At 37.4% G+C, this 23564-nt stretch overlaps 1 protein-coding gene across 1 annotated transcript in view; it reads left to right on the top strand.

The window, feature by feature from the left end:
- The window catches only part of LOC306987797 (neural-cadherin), a 245577-nt gene that overhangs the window by 87454 nt on the left and 134559 nt on the right, over positions 1 to 23564 (top strand). The window contains 3 exon segments of the mRNA XM_079592371.1: positions 11509 to 11706; positions 14347 to 14572; positions 19522 to 19726. Of these exon segments, the coding sequence (XP_079448497.1) occupies positions 11509 to 11706; positions 14347 to 14572; positions 19522 to 19726 (629 nt within the window).

Here is a 23564-nt window from a genome sequence, read left to right on the forward strand (position 1 = left end):
TCAGCAGCTTTTCCTTTTTTGGGTTTTTTTCTTTAATTGAAAGTTTGATGTGAAAAGAAAAATCTGAGTACCTAACCCTTTATAATAAGATTATGAAAGTGACAATTCCACAGGGGGATCCAAATGGCCCTTTGTAATCCTCTGAGAGAGTGTTTAATTAGCACTCTCTCTTTATTTCTGTATGCTCTCTCTTTCCTGCACAAACTCGCTCTCTTCATGTCTCTCTCCCCTTCCAGTTTTCTCAGTTATTGCTGTGAAACATCTTTTTTGTCCAGCTCTAGAGACGTAGGACTCCTGTTAGTTAGCTTACGTGCTGAGAAAACACCTCCATGCAGACGGCTGCAAATTGCATCTCTCCGTCCCTCTGTCAGCAGGTATCAGGAATGAGAGAGTGTGACAAAGAATCAGAGAATGAGAGCTGATTGGGCTTGAACTAGTTGGGTTAAAAGGGATCAACAGTCTTCATTGGCAGTTTGTATCCGAGAGAAAAAAAAAACGGTTTCTTGGGGGGAAATACCCCACATAATTACGATGTACAGGGCAGGCAAAATGCTCTTGTAGTCATCGGTTATTACACGGCCCTCTGGAATACTTGATTATAATTGGTGAGATTCAGCATTTATTTTTATATAATGACTGCTAAACTGTACAATTGACCATTATGCCTCATAAGAAGAATCTATTTAAAATGCAAATGGGCAATTCCAGCGTTATGGACGTGACATTTGCAGTCAAAACTTGAAATATAAATTCTAAGAAAATGCATTTAATACCAATATATTGAAACGTCTGTTTATATATTCATACTCCCTTAATAAAGGAGTCCAGACATTAGAAAAATATCAGTCTACATTTATATCTTTATAGATCTTATATCTTTAGTTATCTTTATATTTAATATAAGGGAAATACACATGCGTTACGGACGCAAAAATCTCTAACTTTTGGGTGTCAAAATATTTTTTTGTAATTCTGTGAATTACACAGCGCAAACCAAAAGTAATACTATCCACCGGACGAAGAAGGGTTGGCTCTCCACAGAACATAAAATATTTATTTTATTTTATTTTTCGTGTTCGCATTTATGAGGAAAAAGCAATGTTACAGATGTGACCGTTCTCCGTTACGGACGTGACAGCTCTGAAAGCGGCACTAAAAGACTGCTTTACAACTTTCACAGAGACCCCAAACAGGCATTTAAAACACCAAATATTTAGGATTGGCATTTTAAGCTAAAATAATATTCGATAATTGTTCGAAAATCGTACCTCTCCCCCCACATGATCACCGGTAAGACGGCGTTCGCTCAAATGCATTAAATTCCAACTCCAACATTAAACTCCAACATTAAATTCCTCTGTAGTGTAGTCTGATATATAGGCCTACGTGTTGTAGCCTAGTCATTAAAGAAAACTCATTTAGTTTCATATTTATGTTTAGATAAAATAATTGTATTTTTAAATTTAATCTGTTGATTATATGAAAAGTGAACAGCATGAGTAAGAGCATAAGATGCGCAATATATCGGGAGACAAATGGACATGATTTTGACCACTTCAGATTAAGTTTGTTTTGTAGAAAGCCTTCATTTAAAGTGAATTTAGTTTCATTAACCAATTGCCTGGATTTAATAAATAAGAAGCAAATATAGCAGACATATAATCAGGACACGGAGGCGCCGGCGCGTGAACTGGAGCTCGTCTCATAAATGAACCAAGACTCAGTGTATGTATAGGATACTTGCCTCACAGACCTGAGAAATACATCTGAAGAGCTTGAAATGTGTACTTTTAAACAAAACAATTCAAAACGAAAGGAAACAGACTGCTATCTGCTTATGTAATCCGTATGAAATGTGCATTTCTCTCTGACGCGTTCACTTCTGCGAAGATGGCGAGTCAGCATCGTCAACTTCGTCTTTGCAGCAGAAAACACTTATTAATAAACAATTAAAATGTCACCTTGCTATATTTGACATAGCCTATTCATAATCATTCCTTTTGCCGGTTCTTTTAGGAGCGTTATTAGCATAGAACACCCTCTGCATTACATTAACATGCCCGCATCAGCACCGAAAACATGGAGATTTTTTAAGACAATAATCAAATATAATTAAATACTCAGTGACTCGTCCCAACCAAATATTGAAATCTGCGATACCAGACTGGTAAAATTGCACAATTAATCAACTTTATTATAGGCTACTAAATCGCTCTATTTCAAATGGTTTATAAGGCTATTTCTCATCATGTTGACAAGCGTGTGCGTTGTTCAAGACTCAATAGAGACCATGATTTAACAGAACTGCTTGCTAAAATACATTAACAAATATCAATGTTTATCATATAGAAGTTTAAATCTCAGGTTTTTCTCCACAGTCAGGTTAACTGATTGACACTATTGTCCGTAGTGTGAGTCGCTCGCAATCATGAGCTTTATGTTTTATGTCTAAATGATCGCACGGTTTTCAGCCAGTCTTGAGTCAAAATGATCACATTGTATTTCTTGTCAAAATGATTGCAATATTATTATTATTATTATTATTTTGTCAGCTTGATCGCAGGATTATGATGAATTTTCATGTTTTAACCAAGAGGGAAAAACGCGACATCTCTAGGGAAGTGTCCTTAGACGCTCTTCTGTAAGTTGTGCTGTATAATATACCTTTTGATATTCATATGTTGTCCTGTAATTGGCAAAGAGGAAGAGAAGATCGGTTCATGTGCGCTTTATCCGCTGCTTACACTGAGGCGCTATACAGAAATATGCCGTAGGCTATTAAAGAGCGGCCTCTATTGTTTGAATTTTGTTATAAAATCGACTAAATTTGAAAGTTGAGACCTTTTTTCATATTAAAACTAACAAAGCACAAATATTATTGCGATTATTGAATATGTACTGATATACGGTAGGCCTAAGCCTGAAACCGTTCACAGCAATAGTCATATGATTTAATATGAAGCGTCCGTAACGGTCACGTCCGTAACGCATTATTATGGTTGTTCAGAGCAAAGTAGTGGGATGAAAATGTCGATCATAATAAGCATTAACATAGTTTAGATTTGCACATAAAGTTTCAAGTTATTTATATTTATAATTTTTATATTATATACACGTAATCTTTAAAACGTTACAGACGTGTCAGAGCACTGAAACGTCATGACCTCTTAATTATAGCCCTTATAAATTCAACAGACAGTGGTGTTATGACAAAATGAGTATATTTATTTCAGGCATGCCTCCATCTTTCTGCAAAATGCTTTATGTTCAAATAAAATTTAAAAAAGGGGGTGTCTGATCCCTCTATTGAAAGCATGAAATATGGTTAGTTGAAAATTTAATTTGAGCATTAAATTACTCACCTCATATGTGGTGGAAAAACAAGGCAATTTTCTTAAAATTTCTGATACAGCACATTAATACAGTATATTTCAGACCTAAATGGACAACTTAAAAAGGGTTTTGATTTTTAGGTAAAAACGCAATTTTTTCATGGTAAGGATGACATTTGCGTAGAATTACCCAACTGCCAAGTTCTTGAAATTTGTTCTCGGTTTTCATGTTGGTCTGATATATTTTGAAAGTTCAAGTGGTGTAACCATTGAGTAAAACATGCTATACTTTCCTTAAACCTTGAATATGCATGAGCACAAAATAAAGGTTTTTAGTATATATAAAGACACATGCATATATTTGTATCATTTTGTTATTGCTTAAAAGCCAAATTCTTTTTAGCTTCCGCTTGTTGGATGCTCCTGGTGTATTTCCGCAGGTGTTTTTCTGAAACTTTTTTTCTTCACTTCTAGTCCCTATTAACACTATGTACTGTTGGAATGTTTCTTAATTAACGCAACCTTATTGCAAGTCTTTCTTGTATAAATTGCACTTTTTATGCATTTTTGTATAACTCAATAATCCTAGGCACAAAAAATGAGCCACATTTGTTTTGTAAGTAGCTGTATAATAATTTGCGTTATTATAAGTAGTCGTGATGGATAATTTAGGGTGATAAAAGACCCCTCTGTGGGGAGTCTATGGGTGTGTATGTTGTTATTCATACTGTATGAACTAGCAAGTTATTGAGCTTGTGTTTCAGTAACATAAAGCAGGTGGGAAAACATTGCAGCTAAATGCTTTTGCTGCCCTTTTTTCCCCGTCTCTAAATGCTGATTAATATTCTTCCGCTGTGGCTTTGATCCGCAGCTATTTTTTACCACTATTCATGTCTTTTAATGACATTGATTTATGCAGTCATTTGGCAGCTTGTGTTTTCTCTTTCCTGTTGTCCGAGTGTGGTTTTAATTCCGTTTCCATAACAACCTCAGGGCCGTTCCAATGGTGCTTTATATTGTATTAATCCCACATTGTTGCACTTCGGCTTTTCCACTTATTAGCCTACTTGCTTCTGTTTTTAGTCTTGTTGGTTAATTTCTTTTTACTCTCTTTCTCTCATACAAACCCACAAAATTTGTTTTAAACCTCCTTCATTCCCGTCTGTTACCCATCATCCAGGTGAAATATTTATTTTTAATCTCTAATGCATGTCTTTGAATCTGGAAGCACCAGCTGCAGTGGCGGTATAGTTACAGGGCCAGAATTTCGGTGCGGGAGTGTTGCGTATAATTTCAACATTCCCTCAGGTATCTCGGTTATAAAGTGGGATGTGTCCGCAAACATTTATACACTATAACATGTACAGTAGGTTAGATAGTAAATTAATCCGAACAGATTATCAAAGCAAATTAGTAATTTGAAAAGGATCTGTAAGATTTAACTTCACAAACAGTGTGAGTGATTCAGCGGCACCGCGTCTTTTCAAATGGCTTCACATCAGCACATTGGGACTTTATCTCGCGATCCAGAACAGTTGACGGAAGTGTAACTTGGTCATTTGGGCCAGTCTTACATCATCAATAAGTTGATCATTTGCACGTTGTTTTAGGTCTTGTCATTTTAAACATTGAAGCAATTTTAAACAATAGGGTAGAATGGGGCTTAAAGTCTGCATGAACCGGAAGTTGCAAACGACTTTTCTCCAGTGTTGTGACGTATTTCCAAGTGAAAGGGGATATTGAACAGAGGGCAGGGTTTTTACTTCAGCCCTCCTCCTCTTCATCTCTTCTCATAGCAGACTAACGGCTTGAGGGGAGTGGTTAAGAGTTTTCCACCCAAGTTGTTTTTTTATCTTACAAATGCATAAGATGGCAAGGTGGGCCTTTTACCTCACACACGGCACACAAGATTATTTTTGTCATTAAAAGTTCATTTTAAAAATACTTTAGAAAGTAAATATTCTGAAAGCATTGAATGAGAAACTATAATAATATAGTGTAGTAATGATAAATATATTTTATCATATTGTATGCTTAATATCCTATTTTTAATTTTAATGGTTTCATTATAAATATGGTGATTATCTCTAAGATGGACACCCAACTTAATATTTGATCAGCCAGCTATTTCTTATCATGTTGATTATTGTGCCAGCATGGGCGCCTTTTACCCCTAATACCATACTTTTACATATTCTTCAGTTATTGAAAAACTGTTTCTGTAATTACCTCGAACAAAACTGAAAAACATTAACAAGACCGTTGTCTCAAAATATAGTAAACAATTGTATCGATTCACATTTGCATTTCACATTTGCATTTGAATTGTATCGATTCACATTCGCATTTGCACATTTCCATGTGCATCATCAAAAGGGGTTGTTAAGAAAAGTGCTGATTTTAATCTTTGTGCCATCTAGTGGTTTGAAGGTGAATAAAGTCAAGTGTGCATTTTTCCCCAGTGCGCCTTTAACCCTCTTGTACTCATGTTCTCTCTAAGAGACTGTGTTATGTGCCCTCACAGCCAAAGTGCGCACACATAAAGCCACCTCTCAAACAGCTTGCGAGTGTCAAACTGAGTTCTTTTTGCAGCTTATTGCGCTAGTCTTGGCGAATGTTCTCGTAAGCAGTCGAGAAAGTAAACGCATGTGCAACAGTATGGATCTGTGCAGCTCTTAAAGTGACAGCAGCCTAATAAACCTGATGCTGTCTGTCATTACGGTCAATCAAAGAGCAGAAGACAAAAAGAAAATCATTCACTGCTCTTGAATAAATAACTTTTGTAGCTTTATTAAGGAACTGTCTATTTAGTTTATACAGTTAAGACTAGAGTTATTTTATATTTTATTATTCAATTTCTGTGGTAGGCTATGTCTTACCTGAATACTGCTGTTAAACCTAACTGAAAAATGTTTATTTCATTTGTATCTTTATTCTATTGTATTTAGTTGTGCTACTGCTTGTAGCACGAAATGAAATTCAGACCCTGAGTGAGCAAGAAGAAAGTTTAGGAACTTTATTCAGAAGGAGGCTGTGATGTTTATCTTTTTTGCATATCGCTGTTGACCCTTTGGCTCTGGCAGGGCATTCCTTCATCCATCTATCAGTGCACCAGAGAGGCCTTCACCAGCCCCCTCTTTCTCCCTCTAGGGCTCTCAGTATGCCTATCCATCTCTCACACTGGGATTGCTTCTGACTGGGAGGTCATGCTGGGCACCTCCTCGTACAGGTACCCTGATGCTCTCACTGTGAGTATGGGGGCATTTAGGGTGAGCAAAACAGTTCTGCCTTTTACTAAAGAGAGTATGGGTTGATGGGTTGAGAGTTCATGCTTCATGTCAAAATCAGAGTATGTGCTTTACAAAACAAGTTGCTATAAGTTTAGTGCAGAATGTGAACACGTTTCCACTTTTTGTGGGCAGTATAAGCTATACTATGTAATGTTAGAAATGTGTAAATGAGATCTGTAGTGCAGTTTAATTAACAAATCTGACCAGAAGCAGAAAACTACAAGTTTTATTATTAACTTTGTCAATACTGGAAATGGAGAAACTTTAAAAATCTAGTTCAAAACACAAATGCCACGGTCTTGAAATGTATTTTTCAAGTTGGTTTAATACAGTTTGGGGAACAACAAATGTGTATGACAATTTCGCCAGAAATGTTGAGGCAGAGGGTCTAAAAGTTAATATTGACAGCTAGTGTTGAAATGGGTACTGCTGCAGTCCAAATTCAAAATATTGAAGCGAGTTGTTTTCCCTCCCTCGTCCTCCTCTGACTTGACACTCATGTGGGTTGCCAGATTGAGGACACGCAACAGGAGCGAGCGCGATTGACAATGGAAGTTGACGAGCCTTACACTGTAAGTTGATAAGTTCATTTATCCACGTGTTAATATGCCTCTGGTCATATAGCTTTTTAGATGGATGCCAAGGCTTTTCAGGTCAGTTAGGATCTGCGATCACTGACCCAGTTGGTTTACTCGCTTGTTTACTTGTTTGTGTACTCGCAAAAAATGAACATTTAGAAGATTTTCTAAAAATCTTCAAACATATAATTGTATTTTTATTAGTTAGTACAGAAAAACAATTACATACACACACTTGAATGTGGCGTAACCATTGAGTAAACAATCCAAACTACTTTGCTTTTAAATCGATGAATACACACATTATATTTAAAATAAAATAAAAAAAGAGTAAAAAAAGCTCACGTCGGAAGCAAAATGGCTTCCTGTTTGACTAAAGTATATTTTAAAATATTAATATAAGAATAAGATTTTCAGCTTTTAATCTGCTTTTTTATTTTCTGTATTGTGCCACCAACATTTTATACTGTAAAATATCACTAATTACACAAATTAATTTAAATTCAGAAAGTTGATAACATGTTCATCCAGAGGTGCAGTAAAAAAAAAAAAAAAATTATAATAACATATATATATATATATATATATATATATATATATATATATATGTATGTATGTATGACCATAAAAACCATGTCGTGTGGTAGACCCAGGGGTTAAAGTGGGCCGGAACGGCCCGGAACTGCGTTCCGGCACCTCCGATAAATTAATAAATAAATAGATTCATTATCATCAATGATAGCGCGATGGTAGGCTATTGATGGTAGGCAAAAATGCTTCCCGTCGTTATGTTCTCAGTCACGGTTCTCCTGTCTGATGTGAGTGCATCTACGCCGGTTCACGCGTGCAGACAAAGTCCTTCCTCCCCGCGAGCAATTACTAATGCGTGAAATGCACTCCCGCTGGTTGAGCGCGGTAAAGTTCGTTTTAGGTTAGATTTTCGCCGGACATTCCGCCAGTCTTACAAAGATATCAATAGCAGTATTAGTTTTAACATTATGTAACCATTCTATATCGACATGAAATATTAATTCAAAATCACCTACGTGCTTTAATGCTGCATATTTATACATGAGAATGCTTTGACGCGTTTCCACAGCGCATGATGTCTAAGGGAACGTCTGCCAATTACACCAACTGTAAACGTAGCCTATAATTTGTATTGTTTAAAATTACTTTTAACATTTAAAAACAGATGTTTTCAAATTCCAAAGCTTGTGTAGAAGGTTCCTATTGGCAATACTGACTTAGGCTACAGCTTTCCTGGTAACCTTGAGTAAATTAACTTGTCTAAGAAAATGATTCATAAAAACATCTAAATATCAGTTGAGCCTGTATGTTTACTTTCTTCAATGACACAGATGAAAATGAAAAGACTATCAGTCAAAGTTCAGATTTAGGAGGGGAAGAAATAGGGCAAGATAAGGAGACTGAGAGAAAAAAAAAGATGAAGACGAGGAGAGAGCAGGTATTGACAAATAATCTAATGCCCACTGACATGGTTTTAAAGCTATTTCTTATCCCTTTTTTTTTTTTTGGCCTTCAAAAGTCTTAAATTGCACATATGTAGGTCAGAGAAATACACATTTTCTCGGGGGAGCATGTCCCCGAACCCCCCTAGATGGAACACAATAAAACCATTTAAATATCAAGTAAATAAGTATTGGGATAGTTGGTGCCCACGGCGAGTAATTTCTTCCTGTTGCTCCTACACAAAATTTTGAGGGTTCCCCCACCTGGCAAATCCCACTTTAACCACTGGGTAGACCCTTCCAGTATTGTCAACTTTGATGGTTATAATGGAAGTGATTTTGTTTTGATCATTCTATTGTGCATGGTCAGCGTCGGAACCTGCTGCATTTATATATAATTCAAGAGAAAATGTGTCATAGGTGTGGATTGTGAATAATATATGTTGGCTGTTTTATAGGGGCTTCAAATGTGGCTAATCCATTCTTATTTGTTATGTAATGCTGTTGTTATGCTTAAATCCATGGAAGACGAATATGATGAGTGTATAACACAGGGTTTATTTAACATATAGCCAACATGCGAGACAGTGTGTAAACATGTACACACGAACAACACTGGACACTGAAGCGAGTACAAAGATAAACTTAAATACAGTGATGATCAACTAAATATGGTGATTATGATACAGTTACAAACAGCTGTGATGATTGTGTGGTGGGAAACTAGAACAAGAAACAAATGAATGTAAACAAAACAAAGTCCAAGAACCTAAAACAAACTGAATGTGATTGTGACAGATGTTTTGTGTGGATTTTTAATATTTTTTAAAGCTCAAGTGTTTAAGGTTAAGCTGTTTTGTTTTTTTGTTTTGTTTTTACTGTACAGACTAATTCATTTGTTATGACTAATCTTACGTTTTGTTTTGTCAAGTGCTGCTCAATCCACCCACGTTGTCATATTTGTGTCACTACAATATTGTTAAATAGACGTTGGTTTCATGCTACATTTACATTTATTCATTTAGAAGATGCTTTTATCCAAAGACACTTAAAAGTGAGGAATACCACAAGCATTCACCATAAAAGCCAACTATGTTTTTTTTTTTTATTAAACGCTTTTAAACACTGAATTTTTTTTGACTTTATACATGTGCCTCATTCAGTAGTAATATTGTATTTAAAGGGGTGGTATAATGCCCTTTTCACAACATGTAAAATAAATCTCTGATGTCCCCAGAGTGTGTGTGTGAAGTTTTAGCTCAAAATACCCCACAAATATATTTATATAGCATGTTTAAGTTGTCACTTTTTGAGGGTGAGCAAAAACGCACAATTTTTGTGTCTGTTCCTTTAAATGCAAATGAGCTGCTGCTTTTAGCACAGGCGGTGGAGTTTCAAGAGCTTGTGTCCTTTTACCTCACACAGACATGCACTGGAAATTTCTAAATCTTTTAGCCTTTTATGTTCAAACAGAAGTTAGAACGATGGAGAGACTCATGCTTGTCTCTTTTTGCCATTTCAGTGGCAATAATCATCTAATGGCTGTTGTGTCCTTGTAGGTAATGACCTGTGCATAAGTTTAAATGCATGCTCTGGATGTGGTTTTGTTATTTGCAGCGTGTTTTGTATACACAACATAGTGACCTTATAGTCTTGTGAGCCTGGGTTAGCTGAGAGAAACTCCTTATACCCCTGAGAGGGATTTACTTTCTCTTTCTGCACTCACTCACACACACACACACACACACACACGCACTCACTCACTCACTTACACTCTCTCTCTGTCTCTTTATATATATCGATCTTAATATGGCTCTCACTTGCCCACCTCCTCTATCTATTAATCTATTATTAATTATCATTTTATATTGATCCAAACCTGGAGCTTAAGTTAATCTTTTTCTAAGCCTCCCCTACTAACTCCCACTTCTGTCGCTCGGCCTTTCTCTCTCTGCTCTTGCTCTTCTTCTCTTTCTACCCAGCAAAGTGTAAGGCAGCAGGTGTGCTGTCACAGGCAATGAAAGGGCCAATCACCTGGGGAATCAAAGAGCCCGTGACTCTGTCACTCCACATCTTCTAACAGACAGCCCACTATTTATACCTCTCCCAGGGAAAAAAATGTGAGAGCAAGAGAGGAATTTTTTTAAGAAAGAGGGAAAAAAAAACTAAATAAATGGAAATGGGGAGATGCGTTTGAAGGGGCGATTTAACAAGTCTGAAAAGTAACACAAAGGAGAGAAGACACCGGCGGGTTGTTTCTGCTTTATGGCTGACACGTTTTTCTTTCTTTTTGTCCTTTAGCATTTTCGTTCATGCATTTCCATGATGATACCGCGTCGTCCATAAATGTGTGCTGAAACTGTTTTCAGTTCTGTCGCTTTGCAAGGCGATGATTGTGATAAGGAAGGAATGTTTAATGAGGCGACGCAGCAGCTAAACGTAGCAAGCGCCGCCATGAGGAAAACACTCCACTCATTAGTATCTGCCATTCTCTCCAACTTGCATGTAAATGTTTCTCAGCATCTGTGATGTTTTGTAACTCAGTATTTTTTGTGGAAAATAAACATCAAAACTTGAACCTAAGTTTATGAAACTACTCTGAGGACATGCTGTGAAGGAACCCATATCATGGCACAGCCATGCAGGGCCAATGGGCTTTTTTGTCACAAACTGAAAATACCAAACAAAACGCCCAATTAAAATCAACCTCTCCAGCTATTTCAAACTAGCTTGTTTATGTGTCCTTTGCCTTCTCGGTTTTTTTTTATTTGAATTATTACATTAATGATTACAGACATTTCTCAAAACAGTTGCTAATTGAATATCTGATTTACAGGTTCAGACTGGTATACAGTGAGAGTGGATTTGACGGTGATGGATGTCAATGACAATGCCCCAGAATGGACAATGGTCCCTTTCCCCTACCTGAGTGTGGTCTCTGCTAGTGCCCCCCCAAACTCACTAGTCTACAAGCTTCAAGCCAGAGATGGTGATGAGGGCGTCAACGGAGAGGTGGAATATTTCCTGTCTGATGGTAAGCAGATTTTCCTTTCTGCCTCTTTAATAAATTCATGCGTATAATTAACTTTTATTAACTACCTTTTATTCAGCAAGGATGCATATAGAATTGATCAAGTAACATTAAAGACATGTATAATGTTACAATCCTTGTTTCTATTTCAAATAAATGCTGTTCTTTTGAACTTTCTGTTCATCACATAATCCTGAAAAAAAGTATAATGTTTTCCACAAAAATGTACAACCATTTTCATAGTAAATGTTTATTTGGTTCATAATAAATGTTTCCATAATAAAATAAATGACATACTGTAATGTTCAATTTATTAACATGATATAATACAACAAGTAACAATGAACAATATTAATTTTTATTTCATGTAATAATCAAGGTTTGTTCATTTATAAATATACTATTATGCATTCATATTTTCTCATAATGCATTGAAATTAATTGATATAAGTTGATACGCTGAAAATATAGTAGTATATGTAGAAATAAACATGACCTTAAATCAGGGCTCCAGACTGAGACCAAAATGCCAGTTACAATTTGACGTGGTCGCATTTGTGCGAGTGCATGGTCACACACTCAATCAGTGTCTGCCTACCTGCACTTGCATTATGGCAGTCTCACGGCTGTTTCACACCCCAGGCGTGAGTGGCACTTTTTTTTTTTTTTCGCCGTACATGTTAACCAATGAGTGTATTCACACCGAGAGCAGGAGCAGCACGTGAGCGTCAAGCAGGAGCGTCAGGTGAGTAGCAGTGAAGCAGGGGTTTCGGCGTTGAGTGTATTTTTGCTGCACTGCTCAAGCTCAATTAAAGTGAAATCACACTTTTGATATGACAAAACAAATATGATTTCCCACAAAAAGTGCTCCAAATTCAAAGAATAAGCATGTATAGTGTGTTAATAGTGTGTCAGACAAGAAAATGAAGAATCAAAAATATTTATTTAAGATGTACCCATTTAAACTTGGTTTTAAATTTTCAGTTTGGGTGAAAGTATTGTGTATTATAAAAACTAAAGTAAACTAGCCAGAAAAAAATGATATATGAACTTAATTTTGGTTTATCATGTAATACACAGACAGGCACTACCCAGATCAAACCCGAGTTTGCGTTTTTTTTAAATCCGTAGTTTGTTGTCTTGTCAACATATCAAAGTATGACTGAAACAACATGATCGGAGCTGTTTTCTTGGTTGTGTTTGGTGTTTTACCATTTACATGTGAATGGTTAAACATGTTAAAACAATCTTTCTAGACTATTAAGTTTGTAAATGACCAATTTATAAAAACAAATTTATATGCTAGTTGTCTTTGTAAAGAAATGATCACTTATTTGGAGCTTTGGAGCCGCTGCTGTCACGCTGTAGAAACGCTGCCAGTATGTCTGCAGCTGACATGAAGCTCAAGCTGGCGGTGTGAAACTACCGGACTTATCTAATCTGTCACGTATTATCGTCTACGGCAAATCTGCTATTTTTCTGTAGTAGACGGTAACAGTAGAATGTCAAGAAGTAGCAGTTAGATTTGCACGCGCACAACAGAACGCCGTTGCTGTTGTATCAGCAGCTGCAGCTTAAAGTCCCTATTATCAGTCACATACACACGCATGGCGGACTTATGATGAAACGCGCAAATTTGAAATTAAGGAAATTTTGAAATTAAGTCGTCTAAAATGAATAGGTCAATAGCTGATTACTTTAAAAAAAAACAAAGTTTGGAGGCGAGGATGCTGGTGGAAAGGACGAGCCAGCATACAGACTCAGACACAACTGATGACGAGAGCACAGTGGCAATATACAATATATAGGCAAAGGCAAATATAAAAAACACATTAAAAAAACATACATGGAGGGATTTTAAAAGATTAAAACATTTAGCCAAACATGAGGTCTCGTGTCACTGTCAGTCTTTTTATATCAGTGCAAAACTAGGGTATGCAGATTAAAAGACAACTATTCATTAGCATGCATTGATTAATACCATATTGTAAAAAAAAGAAAAAGAAAAAAAAAGTGCGATCAAATCATAGTCTGAAGCCCTGCCCTAGATATAAATTCAATATTTGTCATTGTTCGATGATACCTTGAACCTTATTGCAAAGTCTTACCATCATGATATATTGTTGCTGTCAGGCGGAAACTTTGTATCTCCATATTTCATAATTTGATTTTTTCATAAATCATTACTGTTGGTTACCCTTTACGTCTGTCTGTAGGTTTTGCAAATATCTAAACAATGAAAGGTATTAAAAAGAGCTTGTGACTAAACCTCGTAACTCAATTGTGTCCTCAAACTGTCGGTCAAACCTCTTAACTCCACCCTGCCTCTATTGTGCAATGCATTTACTGCCTCAGATGCGGCTTTTTTAATGACAGACAAATAATTTGTCTGAAATTCGTCGAAAAGTCAAAAAACTCTAAAATGTTAATAATATCATGGCATATGCATAAAGCCACAATATGAACTTTGACAGCACTGTTTCATTATTTACAAAATACTTTTTTTTTTTCATGTCCTGAAAAGTAGCTGTTTTGGACATACAATGTTTCCGCCCGACAGCAACAATATGCGTGTGCTCAACATATTTACATTAAGAATTAATTTTCAGGTCTGTGAGGTTGATAAGTTCTGTTGTACAACAGGAGGTGACGGGAGATTCGAGGTGGACAGGAAGAACGGTCACGTTCGGACGACAGGCCTCCCCCTGCAGAGAGACAGAGAATACCTTCTAACAGTGGTGGCTGCCGACCGCCAGAGCAGCCGCAGTCCTCCCGCCGTAGTGTCCATCATCGCAGGTCCAAGAGCTCCTCAGTTCACCAACGTGTCTTATACAATTTCCATACCAGAAAACACACCAGAAGGACAACCGTGAGTAAAGCCATAACACGCACACACAAACCCACAACCAATCTCGTAAATGCAGCAAATCTTATTTCCATGTGTAATTCTAGCACGCCCTAAATGCATCTCCCACGCTGTGAGAACACTGCTTATCCATCAGGGTAACAAATAGAAACAGGATCATACTGCACTTACAGCCATCCCGCGCCCTTTGCTTCTCGCTGGAGCGTAGCTTGTGTGAGTCATCGTGTACTACACTATGCAAAATTCATGAAATAATGATCTTTGACTATGTCAGCGTACTGTGATATGCATTAAAGATGCATGAACATCAGAACTTTGTTCTGCTCGTATAGACAGCCCCCAAAGGTTAACCAGGTAATGTATATGATAAAAAGCATTAGTTTTTTTTCTTTGTAGTAAAATGTTTTTTATTTTATTTTATTTGTATTAACTCTCACGTATAGGTGACAAATAGACCCTTAATTATTTTGTCTTTGTACAGTCAGTGTTAATTGTGTAGCTCTTTGATATTAGATGAGTCACTGTGAAATGACTTGCTTGATGCTGCTACAGGGAAGCATGATTAGCTCTGCCCTACAAAGATGTATTAAATCAGGCATTGCCTTGTAGAAAATTATCCTAAATCCAATCCATGTGGAATAAGTGCCTACTGGATCCATTTATGGCAGCTGCATGTCATTAAATATGCATTGCATGCTGCAGTATATTATTTTCCTCATTCACACCTGTGATTCCACTATATTGTTGCTTTCATTAAACGTGGCTCGGCAATGGGAGCCAAGTCTTACTGAATATAGTTGGCTTCATCCATAGCTATGCAAAAAATATGGTTAACTAACTAATGTTAGGATAAGTGTATTGCTCATGGCACAAAAATGGGGTGACGTTAATCTTATTGCCAAACATTCTGATCTCTGCCAGACAGCTGAGGCAGACCAAGCCAACAGACAAACTCTGCCAATGGGAATGGAGTTGTAATAACCACAATACCTGAAAGGGAATTCACATTTACCTTTGTTCGTCTCCCTGCCTGCGTTAAGCTTCTTTGGGATTACAAAAATACATTTATGTCAATCTTGACTGCTTGACTACGTGATTATCATAATTTTGCCTTTATTTTCTATGGTCTGAATGTATCAAGATGAAAAGCTCCCATAAATAAATTATATAATTTAACAGACAGTTTTTTTCTTTTTTTGATAAATGCATCCTTTGATAAAAATCCTTTCTTTCTTCAAGGTTTGAGTTACATTTTAAAATCCCCCCTGTTGATAATAATTGTATCCCTTAAAACGTATCTTTGATAACCAAAATCACATATTTAAACAGTTTTTCCAGTGCCTTAAAATATCTTGAATGTAACTCTAACAACCTTGCTCCATTTGGAATATGAATCCATTAGTATGCAAATGAGCCCCGCCTCCACTCACTCATACATGGTTGTCTACCATGTCTACCAAGTCGATGTATCAGAATGGTAATGCGTTTTATGTATCGCACTCTACAACGTCGGACGCATAACGGTAAATAATATGATTAGCCTTTTGCTTGACTGTTATCAAACAGCTAATAATGTGTTGGTAATGTCACACAAACCATGTTCCCGTTCGCCATCTCAGAGTCTGACCACTGCCTTCTAAAAATCTTCCTTAGAAACAGTTTGAACAACGTAGAATGTCAGTGGAGAAAGGCATATAGTTCATCATAACATTGCAATATACATCATAGGCCTAATTCACCGGCTATATTGCTAAATGTACCCGATTTTTCATATCAACAGAAAAAAATACCGGGATAACTTGGCTTTCCTTGAGACTCCCCTGCTTCAGAGCGGTCATAGTTAATGATATGCTAAAGCCCGCCGGCACATTGACGGAATTGGTTACAAGGTAGTTAGTGACATAAAAAAAAAACACCAGTGATTTTCTTTTTTCACAGCAGTTTTAAAAATAAAATACTCAGCAATGGTGTTGACATGACTTTGCACATGATTTGTCTTAAAGCATATTAAAAACACCACATAGACATATAAACAGTTGTAGCAACATTGAAAATGACAGATGCGTATTCAAATTAATAAATTGTGATTCTCTAGAATACTTCATTAAATGGTCTGAAAAGACAAGACATTTTGGTGGCTCCCCGTAGAACCCAGCCCCCAACATTCCAACACACACACACACACACACACAGAGACATGTAATGTGACACCCCCACCTCAGACAGAGGAAAGGACTGTGACCATAGTCACTCTTAAATGTAATAAATATATCCCCTTTTGTGTTAAGATGTGTTGATAAACCATAGGAAAGCATATATATGTCCTAGTGTAACATTAATCGAACTTTAAATGTCTATACTAATGCATAATAATATACCTTTGTATTCCTATTAATGTTAATATGATGTGTTTCGTATCTTTGTAATTCTCTAAATCTAACGGAGTCGAATTCCGATAACAGAATGCAGTAACGTACATTGTTTTACACATTTCATATTTCTGGGGCCGAAAAAGTTTAAGTCAAACGCTTTGGTAATCCGAGCAAGAGGGATGTTCCCAGCGGACAAAGGAACATTCTCCCGCTCTTGAATCACTGAAGGTGATTGGACAATCCACCAGAAGGCGGCGTTACATTTTACATTCCAAAACCCAAACGCTCTCCCTTCTGCTCTCTCTCTCGCGTCCTGCCTTCGTCTGCTCATCATGTGAAATCTTCGGACCTGAACTCCTTCAGGAGTTCCCTCCTTTTATTTGCTTTATCTCAGTCTTTTGTTTAATTTTCAAATTCCACTGTGTTCGTTTCCACCTACGAGTCAAACGAACGAAGCCTGAATTCCTTCAGCAACTTCCCTTCCAAAGAGGCGCCTTCTTCAAACTCCCGCGAACAGCTTGCTCTGGCAACAAGCACGCGCGCCTCAGCACGAGCGCGCGCACTCTGCTCCGAGAACACGTGCAGGCTGGACACAGCTCGTGCACACAAACGAACCTTTTGCAAGTATATCAAACTCTAACGGGTTTTAATGTTTTAAGGTGTTTCGATTGATGGCTCTCTCAATGGTCTGTGATGTTTGCTGTTCTATGGTCACACGTGACCATTTTCTCTCTCTCTCTGTCCCGCAATCAAATCGAGCGCGGGCCCCAGAGCACTCTCTCCCTCGCTCCCTCTCTCTCTGTTCCGCATTCAAATCGAGCGCGCCCCGGCCCTCGATCTCATTCTCTCCCTCTTATTCTCTCTCTCAAACGCACGACCAAAAACCTCTGTAAATCGCTCCCCGCGCGTGCGAGGTGTGCGTTACTACTGCTAAAGAGCACCAGCTTAAAGCAGAATAATCTCTCTCTCTCTCTTTATCTCTCTCATCCGCTATTCGTGTCTTGTATTGTTTACTGTAAATTATGTACATAGATATAATCGGTGTATAATCAATATGTGTAATCCGTTATATTCTGTAGTTTGCGTTTATTAAAACAATATATTCAACTGTTTCTGTGAAAGGCTCGTAAAAATACAAACGTCAATGAGATCAGATCAGCGCTACCGTGCTCCCTGTGTACTACATTAGGTAGTTTTAATTTTATGAACACCAGAAATATTAATGTTCACGGCCAGAAGGTTGGTGTTTCTTGGAGTTTATGAGAAAGGATAACTTTGTTGAGAAATTAATCACTTAATCTAACGGTTGGTCGCGGGACGAACAACGATTTGATAATTACATTAATTTCCATTAAAGATTATCTCATAATCGAAGTTAAGTAAGATTATTGATATATGAATGAGGAATTATAATTCGTTGTGATTGATTATTCATATATTCATATAATCCACTTTCACTTTCGACAATTTAATGTATCTGTACTATGCAAAATATTGATCATATTCATGATTAGTTATTAAAATTCCCTATGGATCATTTGAGCTAATTCATCCGGACCCAGAGTCCGAAGCATAAGGCACATAGTCTACACAGTATTAAAAACTGGGGCATTCTGTTGCATGCTCTTGATTGCTGATCGTTCACTCAGTACAAATGCATTATTTGGATTAGAACTAAATCGTATTTGTGATAAAAACATGAACTGTTACGTGATTTTTGCACAACGAGTGGGTACCTACATTATTAACATCCCACTAGATTAATCAATGCTTTTCATTAATTATCATTATCATTGAGAGTTACAATCAGCTATTATCATTTCTTACTGCTAACTATGTTTGTAAATTTTCATGTGTTTTCCCTTCGTTGATAATGCTTAAAATGTCATAAAATTGCATTGATACACTTTAATTGCTCTGTTTTGTTTTCATGGCCCCTGAAGTCTGAGTATTTGTCATGATTTGACCAAGTGATTAAACAACAATAAGAAATAAAGTGATAATAACAGTGATCAGTAAGGAAGATGCACTTTCGATGAAAATAAAAACAGAGTATTTTTTAGCATCAGGAGGAAACTGTTCTAAGTGATAACCAATCTAATATCTGGATATTGGAAATTAGGAGAAATACCTTTCAATTTCCGCTTTCTTTCTTCAGGTATCATTTTATTTTCCTCCCTACGTATTTGATAACCAGCATAAAACGGTGTTATTTGATGCTTAGTTTTACAATTTACAAAACTGTGAATTGTTTTTTTTCTGCCTTTACACACAATGAATATTCTCCCTGCTGTACCATTTATCTTTACATTATTCCCTCAACAAACAATCATCCACACCTGCAGTCATTTTCTCTATGATTATAGCTAAATGTGGTTGAAGATATACTGTGTTCACCTTGGAAGTTGGTTTGATTGAAGCTTATATTCCACAGATTAGCTCAAAAGTCTTTGGTGCACTTCTAACTTTACCTTGGTAACCCATTCTTCTTTCTTTTCCAGTTGTTTGCTCACTTATAGAACATAATAATCAGGATTATAGTCAGTCAGGTTGTCTCTCTCTTTGTCTTTTTTCATCCAGCTTCCTAGTCACTCCAGCAGTGTCCTTCCAAAAACAGCCAGTAACTTACAGTCTGCTCATCAATCCCAGCAGTCTTTTCAGCATCCAGCCAGAGACTGGGGAGATCGGTCTGACCCGTACTATAGACTATGAGAGCGACCAGCACCGCTACCTGCTACTGGTGAGGGCCAGTGAGAACCAGGACAGTCTCAGTAGTGCTGCTGAGGTGAGTGCTGCAGGTGGACAGTCAGACTGGGACAGGGTCCAGATTTAAACATTTTACCCACACACTCTGCCCATTTTCTCAGAGCCCAAACAATCAACTCTCTTTAAATCATACAATTATTATGCTAATGTGTTGTTTTGTAACTATGATGCTTAATTAATTGTTTATATCTGAGGTATATTAGATATTTGATAGAAGGTGGTCTCTTTGATAACATTTTGTCACACAACAAATCTGAGAATAAAGTATAACAAACGGGAGTCTGTCTGGTGGTGCTGAAGAAGAAAAATCTAAAAAAAAATTATCCAAAGTAATTTCTCTGTTTCTAAATGTAATTTGTATTATTTATATAAAACGTCATTTTTATATAGTGTTATACATTTTCTGTCTGTGCTGCTGATGTTAATCCAGTACTTTTTAGAGTGTGACTTCACTACAAAATGATTAATTATCTATTGGTTCACAAGACTAACTTTATTACTTTCAAAATAAAATGTAATGGGTAATATATGGGATTTTTGACGTTAGTAGAAATATAACCTTTATTCAATATCTTATTTATTTCACAGTCTCAATAGGTTGCTCTAGGTGGTTGTATGGCAACAAGAAATCAATAAAAAATTATATATATAAAGCAGTGAAACAAATGTATGGGGAAACACTGATTAAAGTTGCCATAATAACTGTTTTGATTCTTCATCATAGCTGATAGTATGAAAGTAAATGATTCACGCCATTCACTCATCCACAGAAATATAAGTGCATGCTTTCAGAGATTTGTATGCTTTTAGCTCTCCATCCAGTCATTTTTTATTTATGCAAAAACTTGATATGCTCTAAAAGATAGGTAGCAATCTTGCTAGCTTGATGGACGGTTAAACTATTTTTTTTTTTATGTGGGGTCATAGCTACTAGTGAAATGTGAATTACTGTGAATCTCTGTAAAAATGCATGTCAGACCAACCGAATTCCCATAAATGTTGTCCCAACCAAATACAGTTGTCTAAACAAACAACTCCCAGCTATGCAACATGAATAAATTATGCGGAAAGTGTTTTATAATAGTATTGTTTTACTACTTGCTGGCTTTATTTATGTTGTTCTAGCAGTTTTTTTATCATAACTGTTAGCTATTGTTTGGTGATGTTAAGAACCCATCATTTTACTTATTTATTTTTGTTGATTTTCACTATGGTTGAGTTTTGTGCGTAAAGTGTTGAGGTCTGTTTGTGTTTATGTAGAATTATTGTATTTAAAGAAAGAAAGAAAGAAAGAAAGAAAGAAAGAAAGAAAGAGAGAAAGAGAAAGAAAGATAGAAAGATAGAAAGAACGAATGAAAGAGAAAGGGTCTCATCGGAAGTAGTAGAGTGCACTTATTTCAGTGTGAACATAATTTCCTGTTGTCCTTTAATTAAGACACATTGATGATACTATTCATATTACTTATGCCTTCAATTGAAATGATGGTCACTTAGACTGAAAAAAAATAAAAATGAAGGAGAGGGTTGTGGCACTGGGGGAAATGTAAGGGCAACAATTTAGCCTGAAATCAAAGAGATACCCAGCAGTCCCATTCATGTCTCATACAGTATTATTCCCCTGGAGGATGTAGTCTCGCCTCATCACGACTTGATTTGGCTGCTCAGTGATCCATACATCTGTCCTGGCCTGAGGCAGGCCAGCCAAAATCCCAGCTATTAGCTATTAGCTTGGGAATGTTACAAAACAGTGCATGGCACAGTGTGTCTAGCTGCAGATGGGGAGCAAGAGGGCATGTAGACAAAGAGAAAAAAGAAAAAAAAGCTCTACAAGACTGACAGACACTCTTGACTTCAAAAGTCCAGTGAGATATGGTCCAGATATACATTTTCCTGTTGCATCCTCTGCATTCAGCCACACAGCAGCCTATCTGTCACCCTGTAATCACTCTTTAACTCTTCTCACATCTCAGTTTCTGGAGACCCCGAACACTTTTAACTCTGTTAAAGCACCCGTTACAACAAACCAAACAAAACACAGTTTAAAATTACATTATTAACCATGTGCAAAATGAACAGGCTTTTGAATCAATAATTATGGCCCTTTCAATCACAGTTATTATGGTTCTTACAGTTATGGAAAATATGAAAAAGTCATGGAAATATTTGTTGTGGATATACATTTTTTTATGATATCTGCTATAAAAACATTGCAGAAAAAATATTTGTGTATAATAAAACTTGCTTGCATGCCATATTACTACTACTTCTCTTCGTCCCCTATGGGACATAAGGCTTCAGTGAGCACTCTCCATTGCATTCGGTCCCTGACAGCATGTTGGGCCTCTCCCCATGACAGGTTCATGTGTTCCAGCTCTACTGTCACAGTTCTGCGCCAGGTGGTTTTGGGCCTCCCAGGTTTTCTTTTGCCAGGTGGTGTCCATCTTAGGGTGACTTTTGTGATGCTGTCCTTCTCCATTCTCAACACATGTCCCAGCCATCTCAGGCTTCTGTGTGTAATCTCTTCGGTGATGCAAATATCTGGTCCATACATCCTCTTCCCTTCCTGAAGCCTGATTGTTCCTGTCTAATCCTGGTGCCAATGGCTGTCTCCATCCGGTTGAGAAGGACTCTGCAGAACACCTTGCTTGGGATAGACAGAAGAGTGATTCCACGCCAGTTGTCCCAGTTCTTAATGTTGCCATTTTTGGGGACTTTGACAATAAGACCTTTGGACCAGTCTTCAAGGATGGTGTTACTGTTCCAAATGTTTTGGAATAGGTCCGTCAGCACTCGTGTGAATGTTGGAATGTCGACCTTGAGCATCTCAGCATGAATAGCATCTATGCCACATGCCTTGCCACTCTTCAGGGTTTGGATGGCAGCTTTTACCTCAGCAGAGTCAGGAGGGTTGGTGTTGATTTCCAGGATATCCTCTGTTGTTGTGATGTTGGCTGATTGTTCAGGCTCAGGGAGGTTGAGTTATTCCTGGAAGTGTTTAACCCATCTGGCTACTTGTTCACTCTCGGATGTACAGATGTTGCCATTCTTGTCCCTTACATGGGTAGTTTGGTTTGTGCCTAACTGCCGCAGAGTCATTTTGTGATTTCGTACACTGTGACCAGGTGTCCATAGGATATCCATTCTTTGGCCCCTTTCTGTTTCTGTTGCCCAGGAATTTTGTGTTTCAGAGTATATGGTTTTGATAGCATTCCATTTTCTGTTTATGGTGGGTTCATCTTCCATTTCAGAGGAAGCCTCTGGTGTGCTGAAGCGGTTTCTGAGATTCAACACAAACTCCTTGTTTTTCTTTGGGTGCTGGAGTTTTGCAATGTCCAATTTCCTCTGCCGATGGCCTTGTGGGATTCACTTCTTCAACTTGAGTTTAATGATGGCAGCGATTAGGAAGTGGTCGCTATAGGCATCTGCCCCCCGGTAAGCTCTAACATCTTGCATTGACCTGCACCATTTACCGTTAATGACGATGTGGACGATTTGGTTGATGGTCCTACCATCAGGTGACTGCCATGTGAGCGTATGGATGTTTTTGTGTGGGAAGATGGTGCCACTGATGACCAGGTTGTTGCTCATGCAGAAATCAACAAGGCGTTTACCATTGTTGTTTCTATCGCCCCATCCATGTCTATCCATTGCCCCCTCGTTGTTGAAATTGTTGGTTCCCACTTTGGCAGTCATGTCACCAGTTAGGAGAAGAATGTTGTGTTGGGGTACCATTGAAACCGCCATTTGTAGTGTTTCATACCAGTCTTCTTTGACCTCCTCCTCAGCCTCGTTGGTTAGTGCATAGTACTGTAAGATGGTGAGTTTACAGATCTTTGAGTTGAGGCGTACTCGGATCA

The sequence above is a fragment of the Phoxinus phoxinus genome (genome assembly GCF_949152265.1).
Source record: "Phoxinus phoxinus genome assembly, chromosome: 2".
Taxonomy (NCBI): Eukaryota; Metazoa; Chordata; class Actinopteri; order Cypriniformes; family Leuciscidae; genus Phoxinus; species Phoxinus phoxinus.